The sequence below is a fragment of the Nerophis ophidion genome, linkage group LG05 (assembly GCF_033978795.1).
Source record: "Nerophis ophidion isolate RoL-2023_Sa linkage group LG05, RoL_Noph_v1.0, whole genome shotgun sequence".
In the NCBI taxonomy this organism is placed as follows: domain Eukaryota; kingdom Metazoa; phylum Chordata; class Actinopteri; order Syngnathiformes; family Syngnathidae; genus Nerophis; species Nerophis ophidion.
This window is the reverse complement of record NC_084615.1, coordinates 61476946-61497213: the sequence shown is the minus strand read 5'-3', so window position 1 is coordinate 61497213 and position 20268 is coordinate 61476946. Positions and strand designations below refer to the sequence as shown.

At 42.4% G+C, this 20268-nt stretch overlaps 1 protein-coding gene across 3 annotated transcripts in view; it reads left to right on the top strand.

Annotated features, from left to right (window-relative positions):
- gpc3 (glypican 3) overlaps window positions 1-20268 on the top strand; it is a 375529-nt gene that overhangs the window by 36373 nt on the left and 318888 nt on the right. For all 3 annotated transcript variants that reach the window (XM_061901683.1, XM_061901682.1, XM_061901684.1), the window contains exon 2: window positions 15302-15463. In XM_061901683.1, coding sequence (XP_061757667.1) covers window positions 15302-15463 — 162 coding nt within the window. The remainder of the gene's footprint in view (window positions 1-15301; window positions 15464-20268) is intronic.

Genomic DNA, 20268 nt, shown 5'->3' with positions numbered 1-20268 from the left:
TGTATTTTAGTTTTAGTCTAATATTAGTCATCTAAATTAGTTTGGTCAATGAAATTACATCATATTTTAGTCAGCTAAAATTACAGAAAATTTAGTGGACTAAAATCTTAAATATAAAAGATAAGGCCTCTTTGAAGGCCTACTGAAACCCACTACTACCGACCATGCAGTCTGATAGTTTATATATCAAAGAGGAAATATTAACATTGCAACACATGCCAATACAGCCGGTTTAGTTTATTAAATTGCAATTTTAAATTTCCCGCCTGAGTTTCTTGTTGAAAACGTCGCGGAATGATGACGCGTGTGCGTGACGTCACGGACTGTCAGGAAATATTAACGTAGCACCATTTGCGGCTAAAAGTCGTCTCTTTTCATCGCGCAATTAAACAGTATTCTGAACATCTGTGTTGCTGAATCTTTTGCAATTTGTTCAATTAATAATGGAGAAGTCAAAGTAGAAAGATGGAGTTGGGAAGCTTTAGCCTTTAGCCACACATACACACAGTGATTCCTTGTTTAAAATTCCCGGAGGTGAGGCTTTACTATGGATCAGAGCGGTCACGCGAACATGGTTCCCGACCACTTGTCAACCGGCAGGTTTCGGTGAGAAAATTGTGGTAAAAAGTCGCCTCTTACCGGAAATCTGTGGAGTTTGCGCCGTCCTTGTATCTGCCGTGACTTCCCTCAGACACTGGCCTCAAGACACCTGTGGACACACCCCTCCGACTATCAGGTACTATTTAATCTCACTAAAACACTAGCAACACAATAGAAAGATAAGGGATTTCCCAGAATTATCCTAGTAAATGTGTCTAAAAACATCTGAATCCGTCCCAATCCAATCGCCTTTTTTTTAAAAACTTTATTTATTATTATTTTTTTTTTATGTTCCTTTGCTATCAATATCATCATCCACAAATCTTTCATCCTCGCTCAAATTAATGGGAGAATTGTCGTTTTCTCGGTCCGAATAGCTCTTGCTGCTGGAGGCTCCCATTAAAAACAATGTGAGGACGTGAAGAGCCCTCACCCTTGTGACGTCATCGTCTGCGACTTCCGGTAAAGGCAAGGCTTTTTTATCAGCACCAAAAGTTGCAAAGTTGCGATATTGCAAAAATATGGCAATATCGCAAAATGATCAAGTATGACATAGGATGGACCTGCTATCTCTGTTTAAATAAGAAAATCTCATTTCAGTAGGCCTTTAAAGTTGATCTTAAAACACCTTTATTTAGACTACCGGTACTTACAATACATTTGTCTAGCACAAAAATAGCATGATCTTTTGGTCAGGAATGGCATCCATTTTCACCACTCATCCCATTTGGGGTCGCGGGGTTGCTGGAGCCTATCTCAGCTACAAACGGGCGGAAGGCGGGCTACACCCTGGTCAAGTCGCCACCTCATCGCAGGGCCAAAACACACTAGGGTCAATTTAGTGTTGCCAATCAATCTATCTCCAGGTGCATGTCTTTGGAACGGGACGAAGCCGGAGTACCCGGAGGGAACCCACGCAGTCACGGGGAGAACATGCAAACTCAACACAAAGAGATCCCGAGCGCAGGATTAAACCCAGGACCTCCGTATTGTGAGGCAGACGCACTAACCCCTCAACACCGTGCTGACCTGGTCTGGAATGATGTAGTTAAAATCATTTTTGACTCCACAAGTCAATGCATATAGGGTGCACATAACTTTTTTTTAGTGAGCCACTCAGGTGAGTACCAGCAGATGTTTGGTACTCACCTTTATGTAGTGGCCTTAAGTGCCATCTCCCTCGCTGATCAGCAGTCCCCAAAATTAAGCAGACTGCAATTGGCCATTAACACACCACTAACGGTGCGAGTGATGCTTCGCACGGTCCCCGTGCCCCCTTCACATGAAGGATATGCATTGCCGATATTTAGATGAGAAAAAAATACACAGCTTGTTGCTGTTTTTAACTTGGCTTGTCTCTCCATCTGTTAAGTAGGCGACTGCTTGCTTTTTCAATTGGCAAAGGTTTGCGCCACATTTGTGTCAAGGCCGTTTAAGCAGACATATAGAATAGACTAGACTTTATTGTCATTATATTTGCATATAACGAGATTAAAGACTCCAACTTAAGGTGCGGTTGTGGGAACAAATATGGGGTAAAATAAATAACACAAGAGGTAATAAAGGAAAAACTAACAATTCTATTCTATTCAATAAAAATAATAAGCAATCCTGTACAATATACAAAACACTATAGAAATACAAAATACTGTACAATATACAGAACAAGGCAAGAGTACCGAAGTAATAAATAACAATCAGTGTCGGACGTATTGCACTAGAAGGGTAGTATTGCACAGTAGGGTATTAGGTCAGGATATTGTACAGGGGTGAATTATTATTATTATAAGTTAGAGTTCAACATGGTGACAGCTCTGGGGAAAAAAGCTGTCTCTGAGCCTGTTTGTTCTGGCTCTGATGCACCTGTAGCGCCTGCTCGATGGTAGCAGGTGGAACAAGTGGTAGCCTGGGTGGGTAGTTAGAAATGTAAAGGGAGCATCATGTGTACACGCCTTTCCATCATTCTCCAGCATGTTTTTCTTTGCTAATACAGTAGTGACATTGCTTTCTTCATCTACTCTTTCAAATTTTCTTGTAATCAGACAATATTTTTGCTATATTAGATGGAATCTTTACCTAAGTCTATCTAGGTAAAGATTCCATCTAATATAGCGGAAATATTGTCTGATTAGAAGACAATTTGAAAGAGTATATGAATAAGATGACATAATGAACCTTTTTGAGCAATTGCTTTCTTTATTTTTATGCTACGTCTCTGGCAAAGCAGGTATGTACAGTATGTGTCTTGTGAAACGGAGTTACGATACGTGCCTTCATTATGATTTGTTTATGAATGTAGGGGACCCGGAAGCAGCAAATACACACAGCTTTAACTTCCAGCTGTGAAGATGTTACGATCTATGACTCGCCTGCTAATGGCATCATATAGCGTCAAAAATAAAATGTGTCCTCTTCACTTTCTCTTAGGTGTTCCCATATTACAGTGTAAAACGTTAAATACACTTTTTTTTTTTTTTACGCCGCTGGTGGGAAAGTCCTCCTCTCTGAGCTGCAACCTTATCGTGGTAGAGGAGTTTGCGTGTCCCAATGCTCCTCTCTGAGCTGCAACCTTATCGTGGTAGAGGAGTTTGCGTGTCCCAATGATCCTAGGAGCTATGTTGTCCGGGGGCATAAAGCCCCCTGGTAGGGTCTCCCAAGGCAAACAGGTTCTAGGTGAGGGATCAGACAAAGAGCAGCTCGAAGACCTTTATGAAGAAGAAACATCATGGACCCAGATTTCCCTCGCCCGGACGCGGGTCACCGGGGCCCCCCTCTGGAGCCAGGCCCGGAGGTGGGGCACGATGGCGAGCGCCTGGTGGCCGGGCCTGTTCCCATGGGGCCCGGCCGGGCACAGCCCGAAGAGGCAACGTGGGTCACCCCTCCAATGGGCTCACCACCCATAGCAGGGGCCATAGAGGTCGGGTGCATTGTGAGCTGGGCGACAGCCGAAGGCAGGGCACTTGGCGGTCCGATCCTCGGCTACAGAAGCTAGCTCTTGGGACGTGGAACGTCACATCACTGGGGGGGAAAGAGCCTGAGCTAGTGCGCGAAGTCGAGAAATTCCGGCTGGATATAGTCGGACTCACTTCGACGCACAGCAAGGGCTCTGGAACCACTTCTCTCGAGAGGGATTGGACCCTCTTCCACTCTGGCGTTGCCGGCAGTGAGAGGCGACGGGCTGGGGTGGCAATTCTTGTTTCCCCCCGGCTCAAAGCCTGTACGTTGGAGTTCAACCCGGTGGACGAAAGGGTAGCCTCCCTCCGCCTGCGGGTGGGGGGACGGGTCCTGACTGTTGTTTGTGCTTATGCACCAAACAGCAGTTCAGAGTACCCACCCTTTTTGGGAACGCTCGAGGGAGTACTGGAAAGTGCCCCCCCGGGTAATTCCCTTGTCCTACTGGGAGACTTCAACGCTCATGTTGGCAACGACAGTGAAACCTGGAGAGGCGTGATTGGGAAGAATGGCCGCCCGGATCTGAACCCGAGTGGTGTTTTGTTATTGGACTTTTGTGCTCGTCACAGTTTGTCCATAACAAACACCATGTTCAAACATAAGGGTGTCCATATGTGCACTTGGCACCAGGACACCCTAGGCCGCAGTTCCATGATCGACTTTGTAGTTGTGTCATCGGATTTGCGGCCTCATGTTATGGACACTCGGGTGAAGAGAGGGGCGGAGCTTTCCACCGATCACCACCTGGTGGTGAGTTGGCTGCGATGGTGGGGGAGGATGCCGGACAGACCTGGGAGGCCCAAACGTATTGTGAGGGTCTGCTGGGAACGTCTGGCAGAGTCTCCTGTCAGACAAAGTTTCAATTCCCACCTCCGGAAGAACTTTGAACATGTCACGAGGGAGGTGCTGGACATTGAGTCCGAGTGGACCATGTTCCGCACCTCTATTGTCGAGGCGGCAGATCGGAGCTGTGGCCGCAAGGTAGTTGGTGCCTGTCGGGGCGGCAATCCTAAAACTCCTTGGTGGACACCAGCGGTGAGGGATGCCGTCAAGCTGAAGAAGGAGTCCTATCGGGTCCTTTTGGCTCATAGGACTCCGGAGGCAGTGGACAGGTACCGACAGGCCAAGCGGTGTGCAGCTTCAGCGGTCGCGGAGGCAAAAACTCGGACATGGGAAGAGTTCGGGGAAGCCATGGAAAACGACTTCCGGACGGCTTCGAAGCGATTCTGGACCACCGTCCGCCGCCTCAGGAAGGGGAAGCAGTGCACTATCAACACCGTGTATGGTGCGGATGGTGTTCTGCTGACCTCGACTGCGGATGTTGTGGATAGGTGGAAGGAATACTTCGAAGACCTCCTCAATCCCACCAACACGTCTTCCTATGAGGAAGCAGTGCCTGGGGAATCTGTGGTGGACTCTCCTATTTCTGGGGCTGAGGTCGCTGAGGTAGTTAAAAAGCTCCTCGGTGGCAAGGCCCCAGGGGTGGACGAGATCCGCCCGGAGTTCCTTAAGGCTCTGGATGCTGTGGGGCTGTCTTGGTTGACAAGACTTTGCAGCATCGCGTGGACATCGGGGGCGGTACCTCTAGATTGGCAGACCGGGGTGGTGGTTCCTCTCTTTAAGAAGGGGGACCGGAGGGTGTGTTCCAACTATCGTGGGATCACACTCCTCAGCCTTCCCGGTAAGGTTTATTCAGGTGTACTGGAGAGGAGGCTACGTCGGATAGTCGAACCTCGGATTCAGGAGGAACAGTGTGGTTTTCGTCATGGTCGTGGAACTGTGGACCAGCTCTATACTCTCGGCAGGGTTCTTGAGGGTGCATGGGAGTTTACCCAACCAGTCTACATGTGCTTTGTGGACTTGGAGAAGGCATTTGACCGTGTCCCTCGGGAAGTCCTGTGGGGAGTGCTCAGAGAGTATGGGGTATCGGACTGTCTTATTGTGGCGGTCCGTTCCCTGTACGATCAGTGCCAGAGCTTGGTTCGCATTGCCGGCAGTAAGTCGAACACATTTCCAGTGAGGGTTGGACTCCGCCAAGGCTGTCCTTTGTCACCCATTCTGTTCATAACTTTTATGGACAGAATTTCTAGGCGCAGTCAAGGCGTTGAGGGGTTCCGGTTTGGTAACCGCAGGATTAGGTCTCTGCTTTTTGCAGATGATGTGGTCCTGATGGCTTCATCTGACCGGGATCTTCAGCTCTCGCTGGATCGGTTCGCAGCCGAGTGTGAAGCGACCGGAATGAGAATCAGCACCTCCAAGTCCGAGTCCATGGTTCTCGCCCGGAAAAGGGTGGAGTGCCATCTCCGGGTTGGGGAGGAGACCCTGCCCCAAGTGGAGGAGTTCAAGTACCTAGGAGTCTTGTTCACGAGTGAGGGAAGAGTGGATCGTGAGATCGACAGGCGGATCGGTGCGGCGTCTTCAGTAATGCGGACGTTGTACCGGTCCGTTGTGGTGAAGAAGGAGCTGAGCCGGAAGGCAAAGCTCTCAATTTACCGGTCGATCTACGTTCCCATCCTCACCTATGGTCATGAGCTTTGGGTCATGACCGAAAGGATAAGATCACGGGTACAAGCGGCCGAAATGAATTTCCTCCGCCGTGTGGCGGGGCTCTCCCTTAGAGATAGGGTGAGAAGCTCTGCCATCCGGGAGGAACTCAAAGTAAAGCCGCTGCTCCTTCACATCGAGAGGAGCCAGATGAGGTGGTTCGGGCATCTGGTCAGGATGCCACCCGAACGCCTCCCTAGGGAGGTGTTTAGGGCACGTCCAACCGGTAGGAGGCCACGGGGAAGACCCAGGACACGTTGGGAAGACTATGTCTCCCGGCTGGCCTGGGAACGCCTCGGGATCCCCCGGGAAGAGCTAGACGAAGTGGCTGGGGAGAGGGAAGTCTGGGTTTCCCTGCTTAGGCTGTTGCCCCCGCGACCCGACCTCGGATAAGCGGAAGATGATGGATGGATGGATGGATGGATGGTGGGAAAGTCAACTTCTTTATCTACAAAACCCAAAACCAGTGAAGTTGGCACGTTGTGTAAATGGTAAATAAAACCAGAATACAATGATTTGCAAATCCTTTTCAACTTGTATTCAATTGAATACACTGCAAAGACAAGATATTTAATGTTCGAACCAAGAAACTTTTTTTTGTAAAATAATCATTAACTTAGAATTTAATGGCAAAAACACATTGCAAAAAAGTTGGCATTGGGGGCATTTTTACCACCGTATTACATGGCCTTTCCTTTTAACAACACTCAGTAAACATTTGGGCACTGAAGAGACCAATTTTTTAAGCTTTTCGGGTGGAATTCGTTCCCATTCTTGGTTGATGTAAAGTTAAAGTAAAGTACCAATGATTGTCACACACACACTAGGTGTGGTGAAATTTGTCCTCTGCATTTGACCCATCCCCTTGTTCACCCTCTGGGAGGTGAGGGGAGCAGTGGGCAGCAGCGGTGCCGTGCCCGGGAATCATTTGTGGTGATTTAACCCCCAATTCCAACCCTTAATATTAAGTGCCAAGCAGGGAGGTAATGGGTCCCATTTTTATAGTCTTGGGTATGACTCCCAACCTACCGATCTCAGGGCGGACACTCTAACCACTAGGCCTCTGTAAAGCTTATGTTGTTGAACAGTCCGGGGTCTCCATTGTCGTATTTGACGCTTCATAATGCGCCACACAGTTTCCATGGGAGTCAGGTTTGGACTACAGGCAGGCCAGTCTAGTACTCACACTTTTACTATCAAGCCACGCTGTTGTAACACGTGGCTTGGCATTGTCTTGCTGAAATAAGCATAACGTTGCTTGGATGGCAACATACTGTTTGTTGCTCCAAAACCTGTATGTATCTTTCAGCATCAATGGTGCCTTCACAGATGTACAAGTTACCCATGCCCTGGGCACTAATACACCGCCATACCATCACAGATGCTGGCTTTTGAACTTTGCGCCTTTAACAATCTGGATGGTTCTTGTCCTCCTTGTTCCGGAGGACACAACGTCCACAGTTTACAAAAACAATTTGAAATGTGGACTCGTCAGACCACAAAACCCTTTTAAACTTTGCATCAGTCCATCGTAGCGACTAACTGTAGTTACTAACACTGGTTTTCTGGTGTACCTAAGCCCATGTGGTGATATCCTTTACACACTGTCACTTTTGATGCAGTCCCGCTGAGGGATCAAAGGTCTGTATTATCGCTTACATGCAGTGATTACTCCAGATTCTCTGAACATTTTCAAGGTATTATGGATCGTAGATTGTGAAATCCCTAAATTCCTTGCAATAGCTCGTTGAGAAATGTTAAACTGTTTGACAATTTGCTCACACATTTGTTCATAAAGTGGTGACCCTCACCCCATCCTTATTTGTGAATGACTGAGCATTTCATGGAAGCTGCTTTCATACCAAATAATGGCATCCACCTGTTCCAAATTACCCTGTTCACTTGTGGGATGTTCCAAGTAAGGGTATGAGGAGCATTCCTGAACTTTCTCAGTCTCTTTTGCCATTTGTTCCAGCTTTTTTGAAACATGTTGCTGGCATCAAATTCCAAATGAGATAATATTTTCAAAAAATAACAAAGTTTTCCAGTTAGAACGTTAAGCATCTGGTCTTTGCAGTCTATTCAATTGAATATAGGTTGAAAAGGATTTGCAAACCATTGTATTCTGTTTTTATTCACCATTTACAAAAAGTGCCAACTCTACTGGTTTTTGGGTTTTGTAAAAAGGAAAACAAATCTGATTGTCTCTCCTTCATAACCACCCCCCCACTCTCTTTCATATGTATGCTATTAAAGTACTGTGATTGCATACATATCCAACCTCTCCCACCCATCTACAAGACAAAACTAAACATGATTGTTTTTTGTTCGTCAATACTTTCGTCTCGTTTTTAGTCATCGAGGCCGGTTTATTATGAGTGAAGTGTGTGTGTCTGTGTGTGTGCACCGCCTCACGGAGCCTGACAGCTGAGGGACGGAGATGAGAGAAGATGATACTAGTCTATCGTGTCCCTTTTTCAGCAGGTTTCCCCGCTACTGCTGATTATTTTGTCAACTCGTAATAAATTCATTTTGTGAGTATATCGAAATGTACTTTCTTAACTTCAAAAATTTTAATTTGCCTCCTCACATGTAGAGCCGGCCTTGATCAGCGTGCCCTTTGCTCTTATTTTTGTCAGAAAAAGGATGATTCAAATGATTTTAGCCTATGTAAAATGTACCTGTTTGTCTGCAGAATGTACACTACATTTCAGTGTCTTCATTATTAGCTTCAAGTTGCAACATAGTATCTTGGAGCCACTTTTCTGGGAGAAAAAAAAAAGTTGTCTTCTGCGACCGCTGGTGAAACGCCAAAGAAGCTGCTTAAAGGCCTACTGAAACCCACTACTACCAACCACGCAGTCTGATAGTTTATATATCAATGATGAAATATTAACATTGCAACACATGCCAATACAGCCTTTTTAGTTTACTAAATTGCAATTTTAAATTCCCCGCGATGTATCCGGTTGAAAACATCGCAGAATGATGACGCGTGCTTGTGACGTTATTGGTTGAAGCGGACATTTCAGCCCAGCACCACTCACGGCTAAAAGTCGTCTCTTTTCATCGTATAATTACACAGTATTTTGGACATCTGTTTTGCGTTATCTTTTGCAATTTGTTCAATTAATAATAGAGACTATAAAGAACAATGCTGTTGGTGGAAAGCGGTGGATTGCAGCTGCCTTTAGCAACAGAAACCCAGCCTGTTTCTTTGTTTGTTGTGAAGCTTTAACACAGAGCGGTCAAGCGAACATGTTTCTCTACCACATGTCAACCAATTGTGATATTAAGTCGGCTCTTCAGCGGATTATGCGACCTCCTCCTGCAGCTGTCAAAAAGGCAGCTGTGATCTTGGCGCCTCCAGTGATTTCTCTCAGAGACACTGGCGTTCACTGCAGCCCTCCGACTTTCAGGTATGACTTTATGATCTCACTAAAACACTATTAACACAAGCAGATAAGAGATTTTCCAGAATTATCCTAGTACATGTGTCTAATATCTGAATCGCTCCAACTGCTGCGTGAATCCGTCGCCCTTTTCTTTTATTTATTTATTTTTAATTTTTATTTTTATTGCTTCACTCTAACTTTCCTCATCCACAAATCTTTCATCTTCGCTAAAATTATTGGGGGAAATCGTCGCTTTCTCGGTCGGAATCGCTCTCGCTGCTGGTGGCTATGATTATAAACAATGCGAGGATGTGCGGAGCCCTCACACCGGTGACGTCACGCGCACATCGTCTGCTACTTCCGGTACAGACAAGGCATTTTTATTAGCGACCAAAAGTTGCGAACTTTATCGTGGATGTTCTCTACTAAATCCTTTCAGCAAAAATATGGCAATATCGCGAAATGATCAAGTATGACACATAGAATGGACCTGCTATCCCCGTTTAAATAAGAAAATCTCATTTCAGTAGGCCTTTAATGTGTGATGTTTTTTTGACATTTAGTTGGTGACAAGTAACAAGTAGTCCTGTTGATACTGTGACAGTCAAATACCGTACGTATGTGCATGTGGTAATTTGAATGACATTACATGTCCCGATATTTATATGCTATAAATATCTTTCAGGCACTTTTTATATTTATTCATGCTGCGTCTCTGGCAAAGCAGGTATGACTGTGTTGCGAACATAGCTGCAATGCTTTCCATTTATCAGTAATTGTTTATAGGTGGGGTGAAAGTGGAAGCAGCAAATACACATATGTAAGGGGACACATTTCATCCATCCATCCATTTTCTACCACTTTTCCTCTCAGGGATAAGGGGGTGCTATATCCTTTCGTCTGTTAATAAATATGCACCACAAATGAATAAATAGGAAACATTGCATCCACTTCCACTTTTTGCTGTGCGTGTGACATAAGCAAGTTGAACCACATTAAAAGTCAGGCCTCCAGATCAGTATTTTTCAACCTTTTTTGAGCCGAGGCACATTTTTTGCGTTGAAAAAATGCTGAGGCACACCACCAGCAGAAATTATTTAAAATTGACACTCACTTAACAGTAAAATGTGGTTGTCACAATTGTTGGATATGACCTTAAAGCATAAGCAAGCATGCATTCCTATAGCTCTTGTCTCAAAGTAGGTGTACAGCTGTCACCACCTGTCACATCACATCATGACTTATTTTAACTTTTATGCTGTTTTCCTGTGTGTAGTGTTTTTCTTCTTGTCTTGCACTCTTATTTTGGTGGCTTTTTTCTCTTTTTTTTGTTGGTTTTTCACTGTAGCAGTTTCATGTCTTCCTTTAAGCGATATTTCCAGCATCTACTTCATTTTAGCAATCAAAAATATTTCATTTGTTTTCATCCTTCTTTGTGGGGACATTGTTGATTGTCATGTCATGTTCGGTTATACATTGTGGACGCCATCTTTGCTCCACAGTAAGTCTTTGCTGTCGTCCAGCATTCTGTATTTGTTTACTTTTGTAGCCCGTTCAGTTTTAGTTTGGTTCCACATAGCCTTCCCTAAGCTTCAATGCCTTTTCTTAGGGGGACTCACCTTCTGTTTATTTTTGGCTTAAGCATTAGACACCTCTTTACCTGCACACTGCCTCCCGCTCTTGACAGCACCGACACTCAACAACAACACATCATTTGCAGACTATAATTACTGCCTTGCAAATTATATTTTTAACCCATATAGGTGAAACTAGATAATCTCCCACGGCGCACCAGACTGTATCTCACGGCACACGCCGCGGCACAGTGGTTGAAAAATACTGCTCTAGATTCACCATTAAATAAACAATACATTCAGGCAGAGAAAATTACTTTTTGTAAAGCAGTAATACGGTAGAATTAACTTTTACTCAGTTGTGTAGATGTCATGATGGAAGACTCGCCTGCTGATGGCATCACAGTTGAGATGGTTTCCTGTGGACGGGACTCTCACTGCTGTCTTGGAGCCACTATGGATTGAACTTTCACAGTATCATGTTAGACCCGCTCGACATCCATTGCTTTCGGTCCCCTAGAGGGGGGGGGGTTGCCCACATCTGAGGTCCTCTCCAAGGTTTCTCATAGTCAGCATTGTCACTGGCGTCCCACTGAATGTGAATTCTCCCTGCCCCCTGGATGTGAGTTTTCCTTGCCCTTTTGTGGGTTCTTCCGAGGATGTTGTAGTCGTAATGATTTGTGCAGTCCTTTGAGACATTTGTGATTTGGGGCTATATAAATAAACATTGATTGATTGATTGATTAAAATTAAACATGTCCTCTTCACTTTCTCTCAGGTGCACACGATGTGGAACGTGTTAAATGTATACATTTTTGTTTTGGCCAAAAGAAATCATACTTCCTTATTTCACAAGGAAAAGCAGCTGATTGGCTCTCCTTTGTAAATAACTTTTTGCCCCTCTTTCACATGTAAGCTGTTAAAGAGCTGTGATTGGATATATTCCGAACTTGACCCACCCATCTCCAATGAGATATCTAACATGATTGGATTTTGTTTCTGTCAACATTTTCATCTTTATTTTATTTGTTCACTAAAATATCAGCTACCAGCCCAGGGCAGGCACCGCTGACTCTGTGGGTGGGCACGGGATGCTGTCGGGACAAGTGCTATCGTACATGTAGTGTTGGACAGTAGCGGCATTACATACACTGTAAAAAAAAATTCTTTAAAAAAGCGGTCATTTACTGGCAGCTATGGCTGCCAAACGAAAACCATAAAATTAAAGTAAAACATTGTAAACCAAATAATGATCAAAAACAATTTATTTACCGAAATTTTCATGAAACATTTTGCAGAAAAATATAATTTTACAGATTTTTACGAAACTATTACGATCAACCACCTTTAATAAAGTGAAGATGCAAACAGTTCTGCAGAAAAATACCTTTATTCTTCAGAGTTTTTCCAAATTATTACAATCAACCACCTTTAATGAAGTGACAATACTGGCAGTTCCACGGAAAAATATTTATTTTACTGATTTTTTTCTTAATTGTTAAGATCAGGGGTCTCAAACTCAATTTACCTGGGGGGCACTGGATGTAGAAACCTGGTGCAAAGTGAATTCACCTTCTTTGAATGGCTATCCCACACTTGCAGTATATCTGCCAACCCTCCTAATTTTTCCAGGAGACTTTCAGATGACCTACCTGAGAGATTGTCCCGATGTTCACCCGGACAAGCATATTAAGGGCGAGCTGTGATAGCACTGCCTTATTGTCCTATAATCTATAGCCGCGTTCACTCAATCACCGTACCAACAGCGTGCCGACCTAGGCGCATGTTGTGTGAGGCATCGGTAGACATTCATTATTGACTGCAATACGTACTTTATCAACAGCCATACAGGTCACACTGAGGGTGGCCATACAAACAACTTTAACACTGTTACAAATATGCGCCACACTGTGAACCCACACCAAACAAGAATGACAAACACTTTTCGGCAGAACATCAGCACCATTTCACAACATAACTACAACAGAACAAATACCCAGAATTCCATGCAGCCCTGAATCTTCCGTGTTACAATATACACCCCCGCGCCCACCAAAACCGGCCACCCAACCCCGACCCCCCCACACATCACTCCCACCCCCTCCGTGCGTCGGTTGAGGTGTTAAAGTTGTTTGTACGGCCACCCTCAGTGTGACCTGTATGGCTATTGACCAGGTATGTCCTGCAGTCACCAACGCATGTCTTACAGAAATTTTTTTTTAATTGTTAGTAGGAGCATAAACCATTATATGACAGGCTACATGTATTTTTCAACTTTAATTTAAAAATACACATTAATACATAAAAAATAAGAGTTACCTTAAAATTACATATAAAAGTGTTAGCTTGTTAGTATGGACATAGACTTTTATATAAAAGTCGAATTTGAAAATGATTTAAGAAAACAGAAAATGCTATGTATGATTAATTTGGTATTTTTTTGTAAAAAAATAGAAATATACATAGTTTGTCATTACTGGCATATTACTTAAAATAACAGGCGGATTGTTTATTTACAGATAATGTCTTCAATTCTACAGTTTTATAACCTATTTAAAAAATAGAAAAATACAGTATACATTTAGAGTAAATTAACCATAAAAATAGGATATTTTTTTTACAGTGACATAGCTACCTTTCTCGCTAGTGTTTGGATCTCCTATTCTGAAGGGCATAGTCCTTCCAGGTTATTTTGTTTTAATGGTTTGTCTGAATAAGGCATGGTGACTAGAATTGAAGATTAACAATTTATTCTACAGATTGGAGTAAGTTAAAACATTAGCAATACCAGTGCTGGAGAAGAAGCCATGCTTTAAAAAGTCTCGCACATTTCTCTCTTGATTGTCAGTTTGCTCACGTGCTTTTGTCTTCATTGTTGTCCCCTGCCTGGCAATGCGTGTGGTTTGGACCGTATTTGAAAAAAAAAAAAAAAAGCTTAAAAAAAGTATTCAATTATAGTATCTTGTTACTTTGGCAAAAAACATAATTCAAATTCAATCAATCAATCAATCAATTTTGAATTATATAGCCCTAAATGACCAGTGTCTCAAAGGGCTGCACAAACCACAACACAAACCACTACGACATCTTCGGTAGAGCCCACATAAGGGCAAGGAAAACTCACCCCTGTGTGACGTCAGTGGCAATGATGACTATGAGAAACCTCCGAGAGGACCGCATATGTTGGCAACTGATCACTCAACTGAACACATAGCTATGAATTAATAAAGTTCTTCTGAATTAAAAAAAGTTGTCAATTTGAATATTACAATTTAATAATTCTATAAGAGTCATAAAAATAAACATTACTTGAGCTGGACTTCTCCTTGCTGTCAGAGAGTATGATGTTAATTTTATGGGTTTATCCGCCGTTTCTAAGTTTCACCTAAAGTGTAGTCTTTTATTAAAACTTGTTAAACTTTAAGATTGTATAGATCATAAAACCACAGGGCATACTCTTGTAAAGAGTCTGCACTTATTGGTCAGAGTACATTAAACCCTCTTTCTTCTTATGCATTATATCTCAGGAGCCTTTTCTGCAACGGAGCCGTGCCAATTGTGTTGTTCATAAAAAAGTAGAAGTAGAACCAATTAAAATTATTGAGAGACTTGATACTTCCATAAAAACTTTTAGTAAAATTAATTTTCAAACGTTAAATTTAATTTAGGGTCATCGCAACTTCAGTAAAATTGCTCATGCTAACTTTGTTCTCTGTCATTTGTTTTCGTCGGAAAAAAATTCAAATTTTTACTTTCCTTGGTGCGTACCTTGAAAAAAGATCCATGTGAGTCCAATTAGTTATCATCAATCGATGTGCAAACAACCTTCGGCATGACTTGCAACGTGCGCACAAGTTATTTATTTTATACCTCAGGAGTCTTATCAGTGGTTGTTGTGATGTCCTACATAGTAAGAGCATGCTGGGTTTGTTTGTCTACAAGTCCCAGTATGCCCCCTGGCTCCTAACTTGCTGCAAAAAAGGGATTTTTTGATCTGAGTGCAGCCTTGACTGGTCCCAAAGTTTTTCTTGACCAAATTGCTCTCTGTGGAAAACAGCCCAAGACTGTGTATCAAAGGGACTCGTATTTTTAGAAGCTATTTATTTTTTGAATTTCAGCTCTGCTAAATAACTCTTACTCTTCAGATTAATTAAGTTCAATTGGAGTCTCATCTTAGACGGCTGCTGTTATATTATCCAACATATGATTTTTACATCGCATCTCTGTTGTTGCCAGGTGCTGACCTCCAGGTGTGCCAGACCAAAGGCCCGACCTGCTGTTCCAAAAAGATGGAGGAGCGATATCAGGTAGCGGCTCGCAGCAACATAGAGTCTGGCCTGCAGGTTGTCAGTGCCCAACTCAAACGTCTCATCATCCAGAACGCAGCCATTTTCCAAGGTAGGAACATGAAACTTGTTTAACACTTGTTGATGAGGTTGTCAGAAGAGACAGCCACGAGCTCTTAAACACAACTACGAGTTGTTAAAGTGACTTTACATGTAGTGCGGCTCGAGGTGGCAGACATGTTGCCCCTGGGATTGGAGCGCATTCACAGCTGTGTTATTCAGTGTGAAAAACAGCTGCAGTCCAGACAAGACTCGAGATAGTCAATAAAAGAACCCTTCATTAGGTAGAACTGCTACTGTGATTCAATATAAAAAAGTACAATTCTATTTAACAGAGCAGCCAACTGTTGAAAACACATTTTCAGTGGTCTAAATGTGCAGTCCAAGTATTTTCATCTCAGTAAAAGTGCACTTTGCACATCCTTAGACCGCAGCAGCATCCATATCTAATGCCAGTATTTATACTCTACTACAGTGGTTCTCAACCTTTTTCCAGTGATGTACCCCCTATGAACATTTTTTTTCATTCAAGTACCCCCTAATCAGAGCAAAGCATGTTTAGTTGAAAAAAAGAGATAAAGAAGTCAAATACAGCACAATGTCATCAGTTTCTGATTTATTAAATTGTATCGCAGTGCAAAATATTGCTAATTTGTAGTGGTCTTTATTGAACTATTTAGAAAAAAAGATTTAAAAATTACTAAAAACTTGTTGAAAAATAAACAAGTGATTCAATTGTAAATATAGATTTCTACACATAGAAGTAATCATCAACTTAAAGTGCCCTCTTTGGGGATTGTAATAGAGATCCATCCGGATTCATCAACTTAATTCGAAACATTTCTTCACAAAAAAATACATTTTTTAACATCAATATTTATGGAACATGTCCACAAAAAAATCTAGCTGTCAACACTGAATATTGCAATGTTGTATTTCTTTTCACAGTTCATGAACTTACATTCATATTTTGTTGAAATATTATTCAATAAATATATTTATAAAGGATTTTTGAATTGTTGCTATTTTTAGAATATTTCAAAAAAATCTCACGTGCCCCTTGGCATACCTTCAAGTACCCCCAGGGGTACGTGTACCCCCATTTGAGAACCACTGCTCTACCATATGCAATATTCAGTGTCAAAGTTTATACAAGGTTTCTTGAACACTGCAGTTATTTGCTATGGGAGGCAAAGTTGAAACTTAAATTGTAGCTTTGTCTGATTCTGCCAGTAAAATATTTATCATATTTAAAAATGTCTTCTATCACATCATCCTGGTTGTCAACATTTTGCGATGTGTGTCAATGCATAAAGGTGAGCTTTAAAGGAGAACATTATCACAATTTTAAAAGGGTTACAAAACAATAAAAATCAGTTCCCAGTGGCTTGTTGTTTTTTTGAAGTTTTTTTCAAAATTTTACCGGTCCTGGAATATCCCTAAATAAAGCTTTAAAGTGCCTTATTTGTGTTATCTTCGAAACCACAATCCATTTTCCTGTGACGTCATACAGTGCTGCCAATGTAAACAAACAATGGGAAGACCACAGCAAGATATAGTGACATTAGCTCGGATTCAGACTCGGATTTCAGCGGCTTAAGCGATTCAACAGATTACGCATGTATTGAAACAGATGGTTGGAGTATGAAAGTATTGAAGAAGAAACTGAAGCTATTGAGCACATAGCTATTGACGCTATTCATAGCCATAGCATGACCGAATAGCTGCGTTAGCATCGCCGGTAAAATTTGCGGACCAAACGTTCAGGACTTTCGCATTTTGTGATAATGGAGCAACTTAAATCCGTCGATTGGTAAGTGTTTTTTTCGCATTAAATGTGGGTGGAAGGAAACGTAATATAGTTGCAAATGCATCTGCAGGTTATCCATACATCTCTGTGCCATGTCTGCTTTAGCACCGCCGGTAAATAGCATGTTAGCATCGATTAGCTGGCAGTCACGCCGCGACCAAATATGTCTGATTAGCACATAAGTCAACACCAACAAAACTCACCTTTGTGATTTCGTTGACTTTATCATTGCAAATGCATCTGCAGGTTATCCATACATCTCTGTGGCATGTCTGTCATCGCCGGTAAATAGCATGTTAGCATCAATTAGCGTAGCATGTTAGCATCGATTAGCATAGCATGTTAGCATTGATTAGCTGGCAGTCACGCTGCAACCAAATATGTCTGATTATGGCATAAGTCAACAATAAAACTCACCTTTGTGATTTTGTTGACTTTATCATTGCAAATGCATCTGCAGGTTATCCATACATCTCTGTGCCATGTCTGTCATCACCGGTCAAATGTGAAAACAGTACAGCACATTCAATGGGGGTCTGGCGGCAGACACTTTCGCATCTTCGGTTTAACTTTAATCCCTCCCTATTAGTGTTGTTACACCCTCCGACAACACAACGACGAGGCATGATGTCTCCAAGGTTCCAACAAATAGTCAAAAAAACGGAAAATAACAGAGCTGAGACCCAATGTTTACAATGTGTAGAAAATTAAAATGGCGGTTGTCGTCATCGCCACCAGAGCAATAAACAGAAAGGCATTTAATTCGCCAAAATTCACCCATTTAGAGTTTGGAAATCGGTTAAAAAAATATGGTCTTTTTTCTGCACCATCAAGGTATATATTGACGCTTACATAGGTCTGGTGATAATGTTCCCCTTTAAAGACGTAACGTCTGTGTTGAGTGAAAAGCGTAAGATGCTCAGTTTGCCGCTATCAGAAGGAAGGAACCATTGTGTATTTTTGCAAGTGGTGGTAGTGCTACACATTCCTAATGTGATTCAAAGCAATCATATTATTGAACTTTGTCAGAAAAATCTCTTAACTTTTATAACATATTTTTATTGTTTTAAATGTTCTAATTTTTATAACATATTTTTATAACTGATGGATTTAAATGAATGAAAGAAACTTGAAGTGGCATAAAACACTGAAAGTGATTGTTCCTATAACCCCTTTGTTTCAAATGTTTGTTCCACTTGGGGCACGGGCATCTTGTCTGATTCACACCATATACACAGCCTTCCTTGTCACCTATTCTTCCTTTTTACGCTCTTAATCCACTAATTCAAACTGATCCAGCAGCGCAATTGAAGATTTTTTTTTTTTTTTTTTACAAAAATCAAGGAACAGAATACTCGGGAAACAAAATAAATGGTAGCCTCTATAAAGCCGAGGTCTACAGACAGGTGAGGTTAAAGACGGTATGCTGGTGGCCGACTGCCAATCACGCGCCCAGCGCACTCCTGCCCCTTTAGGCCTGCGTGGGAACTTTTCACCACATGCACACTGACATACACACATAAATCACTCAAAAATGATAAAATAAACATAGATTCAAGTATGGCTCTCTATTTGGCTCCTGCAAAAACAGGCCGTGATCATGTGGCCATCATAGTGGTTGTGGCTGTAAACGACAACATATTGTTGCTGCGACAGGCCGACTGCTGACAAATTTAACATTCTTATTTTTGCCGCTTCCCTGCTGATATGCCCAAAAATGTGTGTGTGTTGTCTTATGTCATTTTGGATTCAAATTAACAGGAACTCTGCAGATCTTTCCAAAATGGCATTAATGACATTGTTGCTGTTCCCGTCCAAAAAGTGGGCATTAAAAACATATTGCCGGACGTCCACACACATCAAACCACAATATTACCATTATGTCCAGGTTTGTAGTGATGGTTAGTCAGTTTAATTTGTGGTTTTGATTTGTTGTTGCGCCTGTTTGTTTCATACATCAACAATCACCAATAAATTATTTCATAACTGGACAAAAATGGTTAATAAATTGGGTGATCAAGGCAACATTTTTAATGTAGTAATTTAAGTATGTATCCTTAAGGTTTTTGATCTCCTTACTTATTTGAACTTAATTGATTTCCATTAATTATTATCCCCATTACAGGCAGCACGGTCAAATTGGGGTTAGTGCGGCATAGCTCGGTTGGTAGAGTGGCTGTGCCAGCAACTTGAGGGTTGCAGGTTCGATTCCCGCTTGTGCCATCCTAGTTACTGCCGTTGTTTCCTTGGGCAAGACACTTTACCCACCTGCTCCCAGTGCCACCCACACTGGTTTAAATGTAACTTAGATATTGGGTTTCACTATGTAAAGCGCTTTGAGTCACTTGAGAAAAGCGCTATATAAATATAATTCACTTCACTTCACTTCACAATATGAAGGTGCTGCGTTCGATTCTGCGCTCGGGATCTTTCTGTGTGGAGTTTGCACGTCCTCCCCGTCCGTGACTGTGTGGGTTCCCTCTGGGTACTCCGGCTTCCTCCCACTTCCAAAGACATGCACCTGGGGATAGGTTGATTGGCAACACTAAATTGGCCCTAGTGTGTGAATGTGAGTGTGAATGTTGTCTGTCTATCTGTGTTGGTCCTGTGATGGTGGCGACTTATCCAGGGTGTACCCTGCCTTCCGCCCGAATGCAGCTGAGATAGGCTCCAGCACTCCCCGCGACCCTGAAGGGAATAAGCAGTAGAAAATGGATGGATTATCCCCATTACTGATTAATATCGTTTCACAAATTCTGATACTGTATTTATGTATTTTTTTTAGGCCTCCGACTGACAAGCGGTTGGCAGTTAATTATGTAACTCCATACAGTGTGGAGTCACTGCTCTAACTTAATAATAATCACCTCCATTATGGCAAACTGTATTTCTTAGTATCTTAAAGGGGAGCTGCATTCATATCATTTATAAAAAAATTTTTTAATTTGGCCTATCATTCCTAATCCCTATGTAGGACAAAAACATGTATGCCCCACAACAAGAGGATAGAGAAAAATAAGGAACTTATTGACTACAACTTTGGACTA